This window comes from Phalacrocorax aristotelis, chromosome 9 (genome assembly GCF_949628215.1).
Source record: "Phalacrocorax aristotelis chromosome 9, bGulAri2.1, whole genome shotgun sequence".
Lineage (NCBI taxonomy): Eukaryota > Metazoa > Chordata > Aves > Suliformes > Phalacrocoracidae > Phalacrocorax > Phalacrocorax aristotelis.
The window spans coordinates 12873736-12893867 of record NC_134284.1 but is presented as its reverse complement, the minus strand read 5'-3'; the positions used below and the strand labels follow the sequence as shown (position 1 = coordinate 12893867).

The window sequence follows — 20132 nt, the reverse complement described above, 5'->3', positions numbered from 1 at the left end:
CTTCCAGAGACAAAGCATATTTTAGGAAGCTAAAATACTGTATAAGGAAACCCCAATATCAAGTGAATACATACCAAAAATTCCTAGCTCAAAAATAAAATTATATATACACACCCATATCTGGTTACAGATAAAAATACTCAAAATTGAAGAAATTAACTACCATCCTAGTTTGTTCCTCTGTGCATACATTTTACAATAATGCCAAATCAAGTGATCACACAGTTTATTTTCTATGAGACTCCAGCTTCATACAGAGCACAGAACACACACCTCTGGAAATGTGAGGGCCGAGAACTGAAGGAGATTGCGTCTGACTCATTTGCTACTAAAGACAGGAAGGATAAAGCAGGAAACTGTAAAGGCAAAGTTCTTGCAACGAAAGCTATTGACAATGAGCCCTAGAGAGGTGCCTGCCTGTTGTCATCTCTCTGATACCTGACAAGCAGAGAGAGACTTCAGTAATGAGGACAGTGCTCCTCACCTCATCAGTAATTGTGGCTGGATTTGCAGCAGCTCTGAGATCTCAGCTGCTATGAAACTTCATAGGAAGTGTGATTTGAACCTGCAAAAGGCTACAAAGCAAGCCACTCCAAATTGCCAGTGCCCGGGTATCTCATCTTGGGCTTCAGAGATGACTCCCAGTTTTTCCTTCAGTCATTCTGACTTAAACTCACCATCTATAAAATAAGGCTGACAATAACATCCAAATTCTCAGCACATAAGTAAATTAATTAACATCCTAGGATGCCATAGCAGGAGGTACCCTGAAGACATTAACAAGGAGATTACTTCTTCCCTCTTTAGGGTTGGGTCTAGGTGACGTGCAGTAAATAAAAGCTTGAAGTCAGTCTAAATGAGGAAAAAAACCCCAAATGCAAGTTGCTGTACATACAGAGGGCCTCAACCCTCCTACACCAACTGAGGCAAGAACCTAGTGTGAAAGCAGGGGTGGGATGAGAGAGGATGGGACAGGACACGTGACCCTCAAAACCAACAATAAGCCATGCAACTGCCTGGCTGCATTGCCCTGTGCATGCAGAAGGGCACCAATTACAGCAACACTGGCAACTTGAATTGTTCATCATGAGATCACAAATTTTCTGCGTTGCTTGCCTTTTTTTTGGGGGGGGGGTTAGGGGTTGGGGAGATGTTAAAGAAGGTACTTATTTAAATATCTACATAAATATGTAAACACAGGAAGCCTGCAGCTTACAGTCGTGCAGCCTACCAATGTGGTCACAAGAGTGGGAAATGCCACCTGTCCCAGGGTAGCCCTGTAGTAGCCCCTGCACTGCTTAAGTGCAGAGCAATGGCCGCACCTCATGGTCCCTCTTCGTCTCTCCTGGGAATCAGACCCTGCACTCCTCATTCCCTCTCCTTGCTGTCTCCACAGTACCTGAAAGGACCAGCAAGGGATAAAATGCTCACAAAAGCTCCCCTTGCTGCTCTTATTTGTATAGGGTCCTTTCATGGTGACACTGGACAGCCAGGAAAGAAAACACAGGACTTCTTTCACTCACCATACAACACTCAGCATTAAGAGTGTCTTCACCTCTGGCTTTCTCAAAATGGGAATGCATGTTTCTCCATGGTGAGGGGCTGAGTAAGTCCAAGCACTTGCAAATTACATGGTGAAGAGGATGAAGAAAAGTCTTAAGGCAATGTTGGTGAATCTCTGAGGAAGCTGGTGTCAAAATTATGAGAAAAACATCAGTATCAGTGTGGGCATTAGCTTAGCAGAACCACTGGTTTGCCATCACTGCCCCTGCAGGCAGTCTTTGAGGAAGAAGCTATGACACTTCTCAAAGTAAGATTTCTCCAACTTGGTGCAATTTTAAAAGTGCATTTTGTAAAATCCATGTGTTTCATCTGCCTAATGGCAGCAACTCCTGAATAAGTTCTCATCTTTAGATACCTCCCTCCTGCTCCCCCACCAGAAATTAATGAAATTAGTGTCATTTAGCATTTTGAAACTCTATACTATGTTTCATTAAAAAATGACTAACAAGTACCTGCTCCTACTGGAAAACTGCTTTACTTCAGTAGGGAACAAATCTTGTACCCCCAGATTTGAAATACCCTTTATTTAGATGTGAGAAATCCTCCATTAGTATGTAGCAAGTCTACTTGTATTGATTTGTAGTTTCTGTTGATTCTCTGAGCTGGAAGGGTATGAAGCACACACAGTCAGAATAACATCAAAATAGGTAAAAGCCAACACGTTCAGCCCTGTTACTGAATTGACCACCAGCTATTCAAACTGAACTGAGAAAATTCTCTCTTGGGTGTAAAATTAAAGACATGCGAACAAGAACCATTCAGCTTTTTTTTTTTTAAATAGAAATGCCTCCAATTATCAAATGAAATGCTTCACTCCTCATGAAAAAAATGCAAGTAGGTAGAAAACTGAACCAGCTCATAATGATTTTTAGATATCTGACATTTTTGACTGTTATCCATAGTTGATCATGTTTGCCAAATCTGGGCACTTCACATAACAATCTATGGTTAAGAGATCTTTTCTCCTTGCTCCTGACAAAAATCAACACATTTCACCAGGAACACCTCTCAGTTCTCACAGGTGCAGCTTGCAGATGAGAGAGGAAAATCATCACTTTTAAAAGTTGGACACCCCCCTCAATATAGTGTTGAGAACTTGAAGCAATTTCCAAAGAATCTTTATCTTTTTGTTTAAAAGCATACAATCAGCCCAGGATCTAATTTTTTACAATTTGTTCCTTGGAATGGTTAATGTAGAGGGAAGTCATGTTTTATTCTTTCCACAAGTGTGTATAGCCATCAATACTGGGACACAAATATATGAAAAACAAAATTCAAAGTCCACTGCTCATTTGATCTTTGAAGCCACTGCTATCATGGTAAAAAAGAATTACGCCAATCTGTCTTAAAAGGATGTTAGCATTGGCAAAATGAATAGATATCCATTAAACTATCAATTGAGACTGACCTGCTCATTTAAATGAAATCCCTTTTGGGACTTGGCAGATCTGAAGCAGTGACTTGGAAGTGAAAGGCTACTTAAACTCTGGAGTTGTTTCAAATTCCAAACAGGGAGCATCTCACTTGTCTAGAGAAAACGTCATGACAAACTGGGAAACAAACAAAATAATTGCAAAACACAAAGAATGGACATGATAAATTACCTCAAGTCCTTCACTCAAGTTTGCAATTCAAAGGAAGAAAAGCACAGTAACTCTCTATAGACCTTCAGGTTACAGTTTATACTTACAGAAACAGTCAAGGAAGCATGCAGATTATGGACATTCCAGTACTGTAAATCTAGTTATATGTCAGTGAAGCCTCTCTTCTCCCACTCTCACCTCAGTTTGCTTTATACCAGATAAAACACTTCTTTCATATATTGATTTATTTCCAGTTTCTATAATCAGAACAAAGATTCTGCAAGAGCCTCATTCAGAGAATACACATCATTAGTTTAAGACAGAGGAATACAAGCATGAATCTTCGTTATTTACATATTACCCCCAAAATAGGAACCCTGAATCCAATCCGTATCGAACAGTTAAATACTATGACCACATAAAACATTTGGGACATGCACAATGTGGCTCTTCAAAGATTTTGAGTAGACCTGTTTGTGAACTATCTCTAGGTAAGCCCTGTGGGACATAAGGAGGAAGGTAGAATGCAACTGATGGTAGCTTTGGCTAACTGTCTGGTGTTGCTGAAGTTGAGAGAAAATTCAATGGCTTCAGCAGTACCCAGGGGCTCTGGCCAGGCCAGACCAGTCTCAGTTCATGGCACTCTCAGAAGAGCTTCCAGCAATGAGGTCTCATATATACCACTCCAGGCAAATGCTAGCATGGGACATTAACACTATGTTCAGGATTTGAGATCTGAAGCAAGAATTCAAATGCGGCACTATTCCATCAATGGAATTTTACATTCCTTTTGAAACAAAGGTACAGCATGATGTATTTTAAAGCTGAAAGACCTGAACAAGTCAGTGCTCCCTAATTTTAGGGAACATGCTACCAGAAAATTGCTCCCTCCAGTCATACCAACTCCCCTCAGATGGGTGCAGAAGAACTCTTCTACTTGGAAAAACCTACCATCTGCTCCTTCAGTGTGATAGTGAAGGCTACAGGCTACCAAAAGGGCACTCCTACACGGAGGCATCTTCCTTACATGCCATGAGAGAGAAAAGCAGAAGCAACTGCTATCGTGAGTAAGAAAGATATTGCATACTTTTTTTGGCAAGTATCAAGGTAATAAGGTAATAAGCCCACCGATGCTCTCCCTCATTCATTTAATAACCTTCAGTGCAATGTGCAGGCAGTTCACACAGTTGAGCGAATGAACTGAGACAGAGCTGCTGAAGCTGCATGTGTACATGGGGAACAATAACCCAAGACAGCAGAACTGTAGCTGCCAGTACAGCAAGAAAGGTGGAATCCTCACCAAGCACACTCTTCAACTGAGTTCTGAAGTCTGTACACTCATATATCATTATACTACTCACAAATAAACTGGCATGCAGAAACGATGCTTCATTTCAGCTGGCACAGACAAATTTTTTCTCACCTTACCTTCTCATGCAAATTTCATGGCAATCTTCTGGTAATATCATAAAACTTCCATCATCATGACTTTTCCCTGTGTTTGCCAAAACACTCCCCATTGTTCAACAGATCTCTACGCTGTAGAAAAAAAGTCTTGTCTTCTCTGAGGTTCTAAACCAGAAGCAACTATCACTTTGTGTAGACTGACTTTCACTATAAGAGTGACCATCCAATGCCTTTTAGATGCCTCTGTTTATTTCAATGGCTTATATTCAGCTACAACACTACTTCCATAAAGCTGCTGTCTTCAAATTGAAGCTTGAAGATACACAGAAGCTACTGCTTCCCACAGTACTTTGTTCCAATGGTTAACTTGCCCTCACTGTTAAAAGCTCACACCCTATTTCTAACTTGAATTCATTTGGCTTTAGCTTCAAGTTTATTTTTATGCTCATCTGCTCAAGACAAGAGATGCTTTATTATGTAGAATTTCGACTTCCATAAAGGCCTTTCTACCACACAGGCAAGACATCTCTGGTCCTCTTCTGATAAAACTAAATAGACTGAGCTCTTCAGTATTCCAAATTTTAAAAACTGTCAGCCCAAAATTGCACTGTAATAATGCTAAAGGCAATGCAATGCATTTTGGAATTAAAAACAAGTGAAGATTATTCTTATTTTCTAGGATCTTCTGCATTGAAAAAAAGTGATAAGAACTTCAGATTCAGAGTCAACTGCCTGAATATCACTTGTAGTGTTACAGCAGTGTCTGGGCAGCAAGGGCTAGCACAACGTTGGATATATGAGTACATGAAGCCTGAAAAGCAATAGGGAAGCAAGTGTTCCTGCTTCTGTAAAGCTGAATGCAGATGAATGTGGAATACTGGGGATTTTCACGCAGAAGCATAATTAAAGGTTAAATGACAAGTTTTACAGCGTGAAGCTTATGAAAAATTACTTATATCGGTTAGTGGATTACATAGGACTTGTATAACTACCTATGCTCAGTCAACATGATAAAGAAGCCAAAACGTAAAGGAAGAATAGGACTTTTCAACCTTTCTAAAAAAAAGCATAGCAAGAAACAATGTCAGGATGTTGATATTAGGAAAAAAACCATTCCAAGAGAAGATGCAATTTCCATATAAAGAGGGTAATTAATAAGAAAACTGATTACCAAAAACGATGAGCTAATCCTTACATGATGTTTTTAAAGCCAGATTACATGTCTTTCTAAAAATATAATTAAATCCAGTTGCAGGATAAATACTATAGCCAAAAGGTTCACAAAAGTTTTCTCCAGCCTTGAAGAAAGAGTTTGTAAATCTTTTTGAGACTGGACACTGGGCTAAGATGATGTAAAAGGAAAATACCATATCACTATAAAACCACTTCACCCTTACAGTACCCCCTAGGCATTCAAACCCAGCCACTGTGAGACAGAATACCAAGCCAGACAGGCCTTTGGTCTGACCCAGTGCAGCCTTTCTTATGTTGCTCATCCCATTTCCTTCAGAGGTTAGAAGGAAAAGAGGGCACCTTTGCAAAACCCTGATCATCCTCATAATACCAGCAGCTCTGCTTTAAGACAATGAATACTCTGGGTTATACACACAGGGCTCAGCAATACTTTTTCTGATTACTGTCTGCAGGTATATATAATTTTGCAACTTTCTCTGATATAACAGGCTGTGACGGTCCATTTCCCACTTTTACCTATTCTGGTATGCCAGTTAACACATCTTTGTCAACTCACTGAGTCACACTAACAGCCAGATTTGCAGTTGGGAAGGCATTTTACCCACATTAAAGTTGAGAAGGATGTTGAAGGTTCCCTCTGTCTCCACACTGTCACCTGACTGAGGGCCAGCCACGCACCCATCTCCAGGCACTGGCGACAGTTTAGTGTCCCTGCACCTGCCTATGGCACAGTTTACTTCCTTAAGAATGAGACACTTTGTTATAATTAAGATATGTTCTCTACACTGAGTTCCATCTTTGTACTGGATAAAAGTTAATGTTCTAAGATAACCTTGTCTTGTCTTCTGTATAGCAAGTGGCACCTTACACTTTATGCCTTAAGAAGCATTGCTGTAAAGTATTTTTCCCGTACTTGATGGTACCAAAGCAGGATGTCTCAAGCATAAAACACAAACTGGAATAGAATGCAGGGGACAAAGACGGAGTAATGCCGTATCACAATGAGAACAGAAGTTTGCCCTCCTTCGACAGTCTCCTAACAGACTATTAAAATATATTTTCTGAACAAATGACTGGTAGCATCCTTCACTTTTGCTTCACTGAAGTGTTCTCTGGTTAAAAAAACCCTGTTCCTCAAGACAACAAAGCGAAGTTCTTATCCACTTTACATAATTCCTTTTTGATATCCAGGCAAACACATTGGGTTTTGTGGCATCTTCTTTATTCAGTGCAAAAGGGGTTACAATAAAAAAGGCACTCAATCACCCTCCTTGTTGCCCTTCCTCCAATATCCCTTCTCATCCTCTGCCCACTGAGCAGGTCTCTGCAACAGCCACAAAGTAACAGCATGAGCTTCTACAGTTTGAAGGACAGCACTCTCCATCTCATGTCATTATTCAGGAATGCTGGCAAGACACACCTCTGTGTACCACTATCATGAAGCTAATCTATCATTCAGTAGCGCTAGTCCCAGCCTCTTAGCAGTTTCTCTCCAGCTACTGTTTTGTTGCCTTCTTCACCCTTTATTGTACATTACCTAAAAATCATAAATCCATAAGGCTAGAAACAACATTCTTTTAGTTTGCACTTCTCCAGTACCTACCAAACTGGGCACTAATCCTCACTAGAGCTCACTGGAACTGCTGGAGATATGCAAAGAACAACTACTAAATATGCTCCTCCTAATTCTTGATTTCTCTTTCCCTGAATGTCCATCTTCTCGCTGTACATAAATAAAGCCCTGTTTGCAAAAGTATGTCTTTAGAAGACTGGTCTCTGTCATCTGTGAAGAACTGTGGCAATTGCATGAAGTCACCGGTGACAGGAAGGGGTACATATCATGTCACCTTTCTAAAAAGGTAGGAATGAAGATCTGGGAAATAACAGGCTAGTCAGCCCTATCTCAGTCCCTTGTAGCTTTATGGAGCAAGTTCTGGAAGCCATTTCCAGGCACCCAAAGGACAAGAAGGTTACTAGGAACAGGCAGCCAGATTAAATGAGGGAATATCATGCCTATGAACCTGACTGCCCCACTACAACCCTTTGAGCCCTGTTGTTCAGCCAGTTCTTCACCCAGCACATGATGTACTTGCTCATCTCATAGTTGGACAACTTGTCCAGAAGGATGCTGTGAGGGACAGTATCAAAAGCTTTACTAAAATCCAGAAAAACTACATCCACCACTTTCCCTTCATCCACTAGGTGGCTGACCTTATTGTAGAAGGGTATCAAATTAGTTAGACAAGACTTTTCCTTTGTGAACCCATGTTGACTGTGCCTGATGATTGCATTGCCCTTTAAATGCCTTTCAATAGCACCCAGTATGAGCTTCTCCATAATGTTTCCAGGTACTGGGGTCAGGCTAACAGGGCTATAGTTTCTTAGGACTTCCCTCAGGCCTTTCTTATAAATTGGAATAACACTGGCTACCTTCCAGTCAGCAGGGACCTCCTCAGACTCCCAAGACCTTTGGTAGATGATTGAGAGGGGTCCTACTGTAACATCCACTAGCACCCTCAGTACTCCAGGATGAATCCCATCTGGCTTCATGGGCTTATGAACATTCAACTGATACAACTGGTCCCTTATAATTTCAGTGTCAGCAAATGGAAGGTCACTGTTCCCACAGTCGTGGTCCTCCAACTCAGAGGACTGGGAAGCCCAAGGTCTATCAGTATTATTAGAGACTGAGGAAAAAAAACCCAAACAAACAAACAAACCCAACACATCACTGAATACCTCCACTTTTTCTTCAGCCTTATTTGTCAGGCAACCATCTTCAACAAGTACCAGTCCAATGTTTTCCTTAGACCTTCTTTTGCTGTTAATGTACTTCAAAAAGCCTTTCTTCTTGTCTGACACAACACTGGCCAGTTTCAACTCTAATTAGGCTTTGGCCTTTCATGTTTTCTCCCTGCATATGCAAAACACAGCTCTGATCTTCCTGAGAAGCTTGACCTCGCTTCCAGAGATGATACAGTTTCTTTTTCCTCCTGAGTTCCAAGAGGAGTTCCCTGTTCAACCAAACTGGTTTTCTGCACCACTTGCTTGACTTTCTACACAACAGTTGCCTGCTCTTGTGCTTTGAAATGTGGTTCTTAAAAACTGACCAGCACTCATGGATCCCTCAGCCCTCAAAAGCAGATGCCAGGGGACACTGCTAACTAGCTTGCTATCTAGGTTAGAGTTAGCTGTCTTGAAATCGAGGGCAGCAACTCCGCTGACCATTTTTCTCATTACATCAAAAATTTTAAATTCAACCATTTTGTGATCACTGTGGCCAAGACAGCCACCTACCATCACACCTGCCACAAGTCCTTCTCTGTTCACAAATAACAAGTCTATGAGGGCATCTTTCCTAGCTGGCTCACTGAGTACTTGTGACAAGAAATTATCTTCAATATACTTGAGGAATTTCTCAGACTTGCTTGTCACAGCAGTATGGTATTCCCAGATGATGTCTGGGAAGTTAAAGATTCCCGTAAGACAGAGAGAAGACAACTGGAGAGAAGATAAACCTGAAAAAGACTGGGGAGTCCTGATGGACGAGAAGTGGAATAAGTGGGCTGTGTATCTTTGAAGCTATAATCACATACTGGACCACCTTAGTAAAAGCACAGCTACCAAATCAAGGCACGTTATTATTCTTTTCTACTCAAGCAAACCACATCTGAAGCACTGTGTCCTTCACTGCAAGTATTGTGTGAGTACAGCGTGAGTTCTAATGAATCTGCCTTAGAGGAAGAGACAAAACAATGCACCTAGTTCATTCATCTAAAATGCTGCAAATATTCAAATCTGTATCAAGCTACTGAAGTCTGAAGATGAATTTTGGTAAACGCCCTGGAGAAACAAGATAGATAATTCATTTAGCTTGTCTACCACTCAGGAGAATCAAATTTGGTTGAGAGCCTGCCTGACCTGCAAATGGATTCTAACATAGAAATAGGAAAGACAGGGCAGCTGCAAGAACTTGAGCCTCCTGGCAATTCCAGAAAGTTGCCACAGCAGGAAGTATGCCTTGCCAAGGTAAGGCCTGCCACAGTTACTCTTCAGTACTGCCACACGTACATTCAACCTTAAAAGGCAAGGAAGACCTCCTAGGAGCTTACAACCTAAGTAAGGGCTTAAACAGATGAACAATGCTACTGACCTCAATAGGGAAATCTGATAAATTATCTTTTCCTGCCCCTAGTGAAAAATCATGTGAAGTCTGTCAACCCCTTCCCCTTGCTGCAATGAGTGAGGTGAAGCCCATTGATTCCCTAACACCTCAAACACCTCTCATAAAAGTTTTAAAACTGCCCTGACACCACAGAAGAAACAAAACTACTCTGACCAATACTCAGAATGTAGCAACATATACCAGAATTGGTTTTAAAAAGGTGAACACAACGGCCCAAATTTTTAAATTTTAGCTGAATGCTCAGTAATCTGAGTAAGTCTGTTGAATAGACTCAAACCAAGAGAGACTACGGAGGATCCTTCGTGAGATTAAGAACACTCAGTTGCACAAATGCTCTTTTAGGGAACCACTACCTGTCCCTGGAACAGCCTGCAAGTTAGGTTACAAGGCTACCGATCCTAAAATTTATCTGCAGGTTGTTAGGAGAATGTGACCACCTTCCCCCTTCACTCTGTTCAGGAGTACTAGATAGTCAAGCTACTACTCTTCAGGTTTACCTTCTCTTTGTATGTTCTAGATTACAGGCTCTCCAGTGCCGAGACTTCCTGTGCTACCTCTGAAGTGCCATTGCTCAAAATAAGCACAAAATAAGACAATTCAATGAACAGTTTAAAACAGGAACACTCATCTCTGCACAAAACCCTTACAGCTTGTCCCATAATCCAAACACTGACCTCTGTACTCCTCCTGCAAGGTAAAAAGGCTTTCCTTGTTCTAATTAGTTTTAAAACATACCACCATCAAAAACAAACAAACAAAAAACAACCACAAAAAAAAAAAAAGAAAAAAGGTTTTGAGAGGGATTTACATGGACGGATCTGACAGTTTGCTTGGGCTGCGAAATATAAATCCAATTTGGATCTCTCCACAAGAATAAGTAGGTATTAGGGGATCAGACACAGTGTGTCTGTAATAACTGTATTTGTCAATCATGATTTAGTGAGTCATTCAATTTTTGTTTTGTTTATGATATGACCATTTAACATTTTAATACAAAGTTAAATATAGATCACTGCTTTATATCCTCACAATCAAATCTGTCCCTCAGCTATTTGATTTATAAGGGAGAGCACAACACTGCAAAGCCACTAAAAACATGCAAATTTTATCTATTTAAAAGTGCTAACTGCACCTCCACATTCAAAATTAATTTTTACAAGCTTAAACAGTCCTGTCTGAAAGCTCCATCCAGTGAGGAAAGCAAAAAAGGGTTCTATGCATACAAATATATCCTATTTTTGAAGGACTGAAGAAGCCATGAGGCCACCTGTTCCTTGACATATGCTATGCAGGTATATGTTTTAAAAACGCAGCCCAAAATAAGCTCCAGTAATTCAAGAAAAGTAAGTGGAGTGTGATCAAGAATTCAAGAAAAGAGAGGGAAGAAATATATTGTGCAACACGGAAGCTAACAGGAGACCAGGTGAAAGTGCTATAAAAAGAAGAGAATCTTTTGTGTATGCTGCAGACTAAAGTATAATCATCAGTAGGTGGAGACACGTCCAGTAGATATAGCAGACAATACTTTTTGAAAGGAGGGCAAACGTGAGACAGAAGTGGTCTGATCAATACCCAGAATGCTGTGAACTCAAGTGATACTTTAAATGGCTTTTTTGTTCAATGGCATGTTAACTTCAACAGCGAGCATCCTTTAGAAATGCCCACAGTAATTTTTTTATTTTATACACCAAAAAATGGAAGTTTTGTATATTCTTTACCACACCCCAAGGACATTCAAGGGCCCAGGTTCCTTTCCAGAACACCAGCTTGCAGATATATGTCCAAGTAGTTCTCCCAAATCCTTATCCAGTAGGAGATTTAGGAAAGAACATGCAATACACAAGCAAGAACAAAGACATTCAGAACAAGGGTGAAGGAAAAGGTCTAATGGACCATGCTGCCAGTAAGCAAATGGCAATTTCTGAATGGACAAGCACCATATTTGCTACCCTAGAATCAACATGATACAAGTCCATTAGCACATGGCCTAAAAACATTCTGTTAATACAGAATTCAGGTTCCATGTTTCAACTTGTTTGCACTCCCTCCTCATTCTCCAGCCAAGAAATCCTCCTGGCCTGGAACAAAGCAGGGGGAGACTTTTGTGTCCCTGGGCGATAGTGGGACTTTCACCCAAAAAACCCCAAATGCACAAACAAGCAACATGTGCAGGGGGTGAATAAAGATCTGAAAACCCAAAAGAATCTGTACATGACCCAGCACATATGAGCTGGCATCAGAGAAGATGAATGCATAATAAATACAGCAATAGCAAGAACATTTTTAAAAGCCACTGCGGTCCCAACACTGATTACCTTTTTTAAAACAGATTTGCAAACATGATTTAGGTATGCAGGGTGCGCGGATCAGTCTGGATAATGGCACGCATCACGCACCAATAATGAAGATATCACTACTGCCAAACAAGATGTTTGGTGAAGATACACACCAGAGTCAAACACACTGAAAATCCAGCAAGCTTTTACAGTCGAGATGCTTCCTTTTAGCTGTATCCAGGGCTCTTCTCTGGTGGCATTTTAAAAAAGTTACTGGAGGCAGCAATAGTGGCTTTCTCAGCTGCTGGTGTTTTCCCTGTCCACTCAGAGTTCTGGGATCTCAGGGACGGTGTTGCTGGTAGCTCTGACTCTGCTCCATCCATGTGGACAGGTAAAGTTGCTGGAATATAAAATTGCAGGAAAGGGGGAAACAAAGGAAGACAGTAGGAAAGGGCAATAAAAAAAAAAGTTAGAAAAAGTGACTTCACGGAAAATGCCTCATATACAATTTCTTATATGAAGGTGTTATCTACTGAGTTCCTATGAGTCCCCCTGCCAAATTCCTTTGAAGTATTGGTTCTTGACAGCATTAACACCTTTGCCCTAATAATTTTCATATTCAGAACTCTAAGCTCCCAGTCCACTAACTAGTTCCCTCAGTCAAAGTTCCTGTTGAAAATCAGGGGCTTTAGCTGTCCCATACTTAAACGGAATCAATCCATAATCACTCAACTGAAGATAACTTGATCACTCCACAAAGACTCAATTAACCTTCTCTCTGAGATTTTCAAAGTCTCTGAAGGCTTGGCAAATTTCAGGTTGCAAAGCTCAGTTAAAGTGGAAAATATACCTCTCCTCTTTACCCAGTAAAGGCAGCACCATGAACCTCCACATATATGCAATATGGTAAATCAGCAAATTATAACAAGAAGCTACTTGCTAAGCTAAGTTGGAATCCATTCTTATTTTCTCAATACAACCACAGCTTCAAAATGGGACAGGCTATAATTAGCAAGAGAGATTTGCAGATCCATAGCTCAACCCAACAGTCATCCAAATTTTCTGAAGGATTGTCAGAAACCTAAAGATATGAGACTTTACTCCCATTCTCAGTACCCTGAATCACTCAATACTCACAAGCAGGACAGGGCTGTATGAAAAAAAAAAAGAGTAATTACCACAGGAGTCTCTGGGGCATGCAGAATTTTTTTGAACAAGTAACTGCTTCAGTATGAAGCACATCTCTTTTTCATTGTATTCTCACAACAGATAATAGTTATTTGTGTATTTTTATTACAAGTTGCATCTGCTGCCCTGTGGTGGATGAAGGATAAAGAAACCAAAACAAGCCTCAACTAGAGGACCAACTGCTTTGAAGTTTAAATAAAAAGCTGGTTCAATGCTTGATGTTCCAAACTCAGTAGATCTGGAACCCCAACAATCCTGCTTCTGTACATCCAAAACAGTGAGTCATTCCCATGCAGCCACAACAACACAGCTGATAACAGTACATTGCATATTTCATCTCTAGCCCATCAACTTCCTCCATCTGAAGGTCAAATGAAACATGCCAAAAAAATATGTCAAAGTCCTTCAACTAATAATCACTACTACTCAGCCTCACTAGCAGCCTCCCCACTCAGGCTCTCCATCTCTAAAAAGATAATTCATTCATAACAAGAAAAAAAAAGGGACTGAAACAGGCTTCTTGCTACTGGGTACCATCACACCATGACAAAGACTGAATGCATTAGCAAGAAATAGGAGAGGGAAAATTCACCAAATTGCTACTACTCATCAGGCTATTCTCTGACAAGCAGTTTCAGAGGCTACTAACTGGCACCATTTAGAAATTATTATTTTTCACAACAAAGTGCAAATACGTGCCAAGGCAGACAAAAATCTATCTATGCAGATTTCTACCCCAGACTCACTGTAATACCTGAACAGGATGCCTGTTACCATGTCCACTGCTACATATATAGGGGACTGAACCACATAAGCACTAAAAACATCAGTGTAAAGCTGGACAGTTGTTCACCTTTTATTTCATAACCATCTACACTTGTGGCCTATTCTGACAAACGTATGACAGACATGACAGTCTTCATCAGATCCCTTTCAAACCAGAGAATAACTACCATCAGAATAACATTTTATACAGTACTTCTCAGACAAACTCTACTGTACCACTGGGGACATTATTCCAAATCTATTGCACTACAGTGGAAAGTAACTAATCACAAGGACACTATCCATGCCTTTTGAAGCCCCAGGTCTTAGATCACCAGAAGTTCAAAGGACCTTTATCACTACAGACTACTTCTTCCCTAGGCACTGGCTGTTGGTCACTGAATTGGATGAACTTCTGGTCTAAGCCGGTACAGCCAGTCTTACTTCCTCCAGACCTCCTTATTCTGCTGCCAGACTACACCAGCCAGACTTTTGTTCTTACCTGGTGAAAGCCTCATGCTTTAGGGCTCACACACTAACTTTCATTTTCAATCTGTCTCAATATTTGCAAAAGTTTGCCCAACTTAAGTTTGATAACAGTCACTTCCCAAGTACAAATGAATCCGAATTTTCTACCCATTTTTTATTGCTCTCAACAGCCATGCCTTTTTCCAAAGTGCTATTCTTTAACAAGTATCTCCATTATGGTATTTAGGCCAGCTAGCCTCAAAGGGCAGGACTAATACCAGAAGTTTAAAGCTATAACAATACAATAGAGACCCAGACACTTCTGCTACAGTAATGCATGGTTTTTGATGTTCATACAAGGGTCTCTGACAAAAGGTGCCTTGCCAGAACACATCAATACTCACATTCATGACTACGTGAGAAGATATGGAATAAACTTATTTTGCCTGGCTCCCAAATAAACATATCTCTAGCTCCCTTCTCTCATTCCTACAGCTAGAGGGGAAATAGCATCCACACCTCACATGCCTTTTATTAGCATCATCTGATTTCAGCCAAATTCAGCTCCAAACTTTCAGGGGGGGTGGGGGGGGTGGGGGTGAGGCGACGGGAAGATTTGTAGCTGCATGTTTAAGAAAGAAGCTAAATTCATCACAGTGACAGGGGAGAGTGTTGGCAGAGATTTGAGCTATTTATTCTTTTAGGAAAATCCTATAAAGAATGACACCAGGAAGCCTCTATCTGCACTCTTGTTCATCACACTGGTGAGGAGTCCGATAACAGATGTATGCAGTAGCGTGATTTAGTGCTGGGAGCTGGCCCCTGATGTGTATTAATACAGCGGCAAAGCGGAACGAGCCCCTCTTCATCACTCATCTCTATAAAAGAGGTGGAATCCGAGATGGCCCGATGTTCGGCAGAGCAAGCCCATTTGTTCTGCTGACTGATGGAGCCAGCTCAGGCTGTGTCCTTCACCTCCACGGGGCACTCAGGTTGCAAAAAAGGAGATCACTGAAGCAGGACCTGGTCAACAAGTGAGACGAGAGCAGTTGGACTCAGCTAAGTAGCTATTTAAAGGTGAAGAAATCCAGCACTCTGTGTGCCTGCAGTAACAGGGATCTGCCTGTGTTCCAATTAATCTGTGTTTCGTCTTTTGCAGAAGTAAGAGACCACAAACATACAAAGCCTCTGTAGTGAGAAAATGAGGCTGCTATGATTCCTCAGGTACAGGGGAACCCCAGTATAAGGCATTTATATATGAGCAAGTAGATGCATAGCAAGGGAGAAAAATCTGTATCTATCTCATCAACGTCTAACAAGCTTAAGATCCTTCAGTTAATTTTACATTATTGCAGAGTAACCCTATGTATTTCTTTAGGCATTAGAAATTCCAAAGTCAGGGCACCTTTGACAAAAATAATATCAGATGTCAGAAGTTCCCAAGTTACATGCCCTGGTTGTGCTCCAGCTGCAATTGCAAGACTGCTGTAGAAAGTCAGCTAGGGGACAGCTTCAGTTACCCAATCATAAAAGCTTCTTTCTAGAAGTCAGTATTGTAGCAAACACTGCATATAGGCGTTAACTTGGCTGGGGGTATTTCTAAACAGGGTCTAGGGAAGAGATCTTTATCATTTTTGACCCTTAAAGACCTTGTAGCACTCTTCCCTTGACAATCAGCACAAGCATCCTGTCCAGATTCCAATAGCTATGCTTGCTCGCCTTCCTTATTTTGTAATACATGCTCTAACTTTCTCTCCCTCATCCCTAAAAAAAACCAAAAAAACAACCAAAACAAGAGCTCAAAACAACACCAACAACAAAAACACATGAAAACCCAAACCACCAACCAAAAAAACCACTTTCAAACCTCTGTGCTATTTTCCAGTGCTGAGTTCCACTCCAGATGCAGATTCAACTCTTCAGAAAGTGTTCACTATACAATTTGCCTAGTCAGGCAAGTACAATTTACATAGTATTTTGAAATACGTAGGCATAGAAATAGAAGCTCTCCCTATACAAAGTGACCAGCAATGCAGTACAGAATACACTCTGAACAATAAGTGGACTGGTAACGGAGAATAGTGAGACACTAGCATTTGTACCAAGAAAACCTAGTGTCCCAGAACTAACATTCTGTGGCTACAGACATATGATTTCACTAACCCTTTCACTACAGAAGTTTGAATATACTAACATGGAATACTCAAAAGCCAGGAAAGAATATCCTAAATAAACAGTCAATAACAGATTACACTTTTGCTGAGCAACAGATTATTAATTTAATGGGGTTTTTTTCTCCTTTTTAATACAGAACCTTTCATACAGTCTGTAATCCAGATCTGTGGCCTGGAAAGCTAGCACACTTTCCTTCCCTACTTCATTATTCTGTCTATCCACCAGCCCAAGGAAGAAATCCAAACTTCATTCCTGCTATTCATCATCAGTTCCTTTGGCCCTCCCCACTGTTTTCACATCACCATTTTTCCCATCATCTTACCCACTGACTTGTTACTGGATTACAATAGTTTTTTAATAAACTCGTTGGAAGAACACGGATCGCTTGATAGTAGGCAAAAATATTTCAAGAGGGTGAAGTGTGAGAGTCCAGAAAGAAGTCTCCTAAACCCCTCTGTCTTCAGCAGATTAGAACTCTTTCAGACTCTGATGAGTAATCAATCACTTTTGAGAAATATGTCATATGAAAAATAAACCAGCATTTTAATCACGACATCCCCAGTGGAGGAAAAAAAAAAGTTACTATTTTCATCCACAAGAGTAAGAAAACTCCCAGGGAATAAGTGGTCTCACACAATGATGATACAAAAATGGCCAGATTTCTGCTCCAGTTGAAGTGTCTAGAAACAACCTAAAGAAGGGCACCAGAGCTATCAGCTAATGTCAGCCCAACACTGAAGGAACACACTGTATGTACTGTTCACCTCCTTATTAGCATGTACTGCATAATTTAGGAACAGTGGAAATAACAGCTTATAAAAAAACCAGACTATTACTCACTGTACAGTGAAGCACTGTAAATTATATTAACTCACCATAGCTGCATCGAAGATTTGTTTAGTAGCAGCTTTTGATGCTATGCAAAACCACATGGTATTCTCTCTCACATGTTGCCTTTCTCACACGTTTCATTAGTTTCAAATCAAGGTAATGCTGTTTTTGACTATTGTGACTCTGGCACTTTGCTAAAGAGTGACACGACTTCAGAAATGCCAGCACACAGGTAAATCCAAGTTACCTGATGTTGGGCTGGACACGGAGGCTGCAGCTGGCTTTCGTTTCCTCTTGATGTCCCTTGAACATGGTGGTCCCAGGTGTACATTTGCTTGCCTATAGAGAAATTAAAACAAATTAAACTCTGGTCCAGTATCACCTTCTTGTAAGACTCTGGCCAATCACCCTCCAACTCCCACCTTCCCATCAGCTTCTTAACTAGTAGGCAACACAAATCAAAAGCTTCCCAGGGAAGTTTTGCTCACATTCTTCATTAATATACCATTATGCTCCAATTTCTTTTAAGAGCTTACACACATAAACTGCTCAGAAGAATAATTATTCCTCAGACTTCAAAGGATCTGGTTTTGTATTAACTTTAAAATAACTCTTTGTCTAAGTGAAGATGCGATCGAGCAGTGATATAACACATGTCTTGCCATTACTTTTATAAAGTGTAACAAATTGCTCTAAAGAAATTGCATGATATTTGCTCCCTTGTTCAGAAATTATTTTACAACCTGTTTAGTACTGTAGAGTCATCTTAGAACATACCTATATTCCAAATGTCTGTGCATATTGTTTCCACTACAGTAGTGGAAGTGTAAGTGTTTCCACTTACAGGACTCAGTTCAACTAAAATTCAGAAGTTCTGCAAGAAGTCTGTAAGATCTGCCATTTAAATCTGTGTCACAGATTTAGTTAGGAATCAAAACTGTCTCATGCATTTTCAAAATTATTATTTCCTTATCAAAGTGCTATGAAAACAGATGAATCTGGCTTATGGTAATACAGCCTTGCTGCACCTGTAAACTGGCCGAAAGGCATAATCTGTCCTGGCCATATCAACTGTTAAGTCCGAAGCCTTCTGATGACCACTTCAGTTTAACCATTTGCCAATTAAGACTAAACCCACATTATTGGGACTGACTTAAACTGAGCACTCCTCCAAGTTCTAGACGTAGGAAGAAGAGAAGTTTAATTCAGAAAAGACAGTCTTGGCAGCATACCAGAGAACTTTCTCAAATACAATCCATAATGAATACAAATGCATAATTTAGCAATGACATTGGGTTCAAATCCCTGATTTGTCTGAGATAACAGAGTTTCTTTGGCAAGTTCCTTGGTCACTCTCTGATGTGCAAAATGCAGAACTACAGTGCAAATAAAATCCATTAAAGACTCTGAGGTGCTTACACAGTGTAAAGATTGAATGCATATAAATTTTGATGATTAAGTGATGAAAAGCTTCTGTGTCTTTAAAGCTTGTTATTTTGATTTAAAAAATCATGGAAGTTTAACAAACACATTTATCTGTAAAAGATTTCAGTACTTGATAACCAAAGGAAAAGTTCATGGCTTCATATTTCCATGTCAAAATCTATTTAAAAAAAAATGTCATCATATTTAAAACATACAATTTTAGATGCTGAATTTACGCAAAACAAAAGTGTGCTGTTGTAGCTATACAGGACAGTGTAGGGAGCACAAAAAATTACCTATACCAGCCAAGACTACAAAGTGTTTGAACGCTGCTGGGTCTACCCCCTTACCTGTAACAAATACAAAACCACAAAATAAGAAATATGTACCATTCTGTCTTCTCAACTAAAATTCAGAAGTTCTGCAAGAAGTCTGCAAGATCTGCCATTTAACTCTGTGTTGTGGTTCAGCCCCAGTCGGCCAACTAAACACTAAGCAGCCACTTGCTCACTCCCCCCACTGCTGTGGGATGGGGGAGAGAATCAGAAGAGCAAAACCCGCCCACCCCCAAAAAAAACCAACCCAAAAAACCACTTGTGTGTTGAGATAAGAACAGTTTAATAAATAAAATATTAATTAAAATAAAATAATAATTATAATAAAATAATAAAAAGGAAAAGGGTAAAAGCAGAAACGCAAACGATACAACTGCTGACCGACGCTGCCAGTCCCCAAGCCACAATTGCTGCCTCCCTCCCCCAGCCAGCCCCAACCAGCTAACATACTGGGCATGATGTTACATGATATGGAATATCCCTTTGGCCCGTTTGAATCCACTCTCTTAGCTGTGCCCCTCCCCTCCCAGCTTCTTGTGCACCTGGCAGAGCATGGGAAGCTAGAAAAGTCCTTGACTAGTATAAGCACTACCTAGCAACAACTAAAACATTGGTGTATTATCAAAATTATTTTCATACTAAGTCCAAAGCACAGCACTATGCCAGCTACAGTGAAGAAAATTAACTCTATCCTAGCTAAAACAATGGCAATCTGTCATTATGGAATAGTTTAAAA

The 20132-nt window shown here is 40.4% G+C and overlaps 1 protein-coding gene across 9 annotated transcripts in view; it reads right to left on the bottom strand.

Moving 5' to 3' along the window:
* Positions 1-10899: 10899 nt before the first annotated feature.
* GPATCH2L (G-patch domain containing 2 like) overlaps positions 10900-20132 on the bottom strand; it is a 33512-nt gene continuing 24279 nt past the window's right edge. For 6 of the 9 annotated variants that reach the window (XM_075103548.1, XM_075103546.1, XM_075103555.1 and 3 more), the window contains 2 exons: positions 17884-17975; positions 10900-12609 (listed from right to left, as the gene is read on the bottom strand). In XM_075103548.1, the coding sequence (XP_074959649.1) occupies positions 12437-12609; positions 17884-17975 (265 nt within the window). In that variant the 3' untranslated portion in view covers positions 10900-12436. Of the gene's footprint in view, positions 12610-15297; positions 15654-17883; positions 17976-20132 lie in introns of those variants that run through there. The other 3 variants (XM_075103551.1, XM_075103557.1, XM_075103550.1) reach the window with 3 other exon arrangements.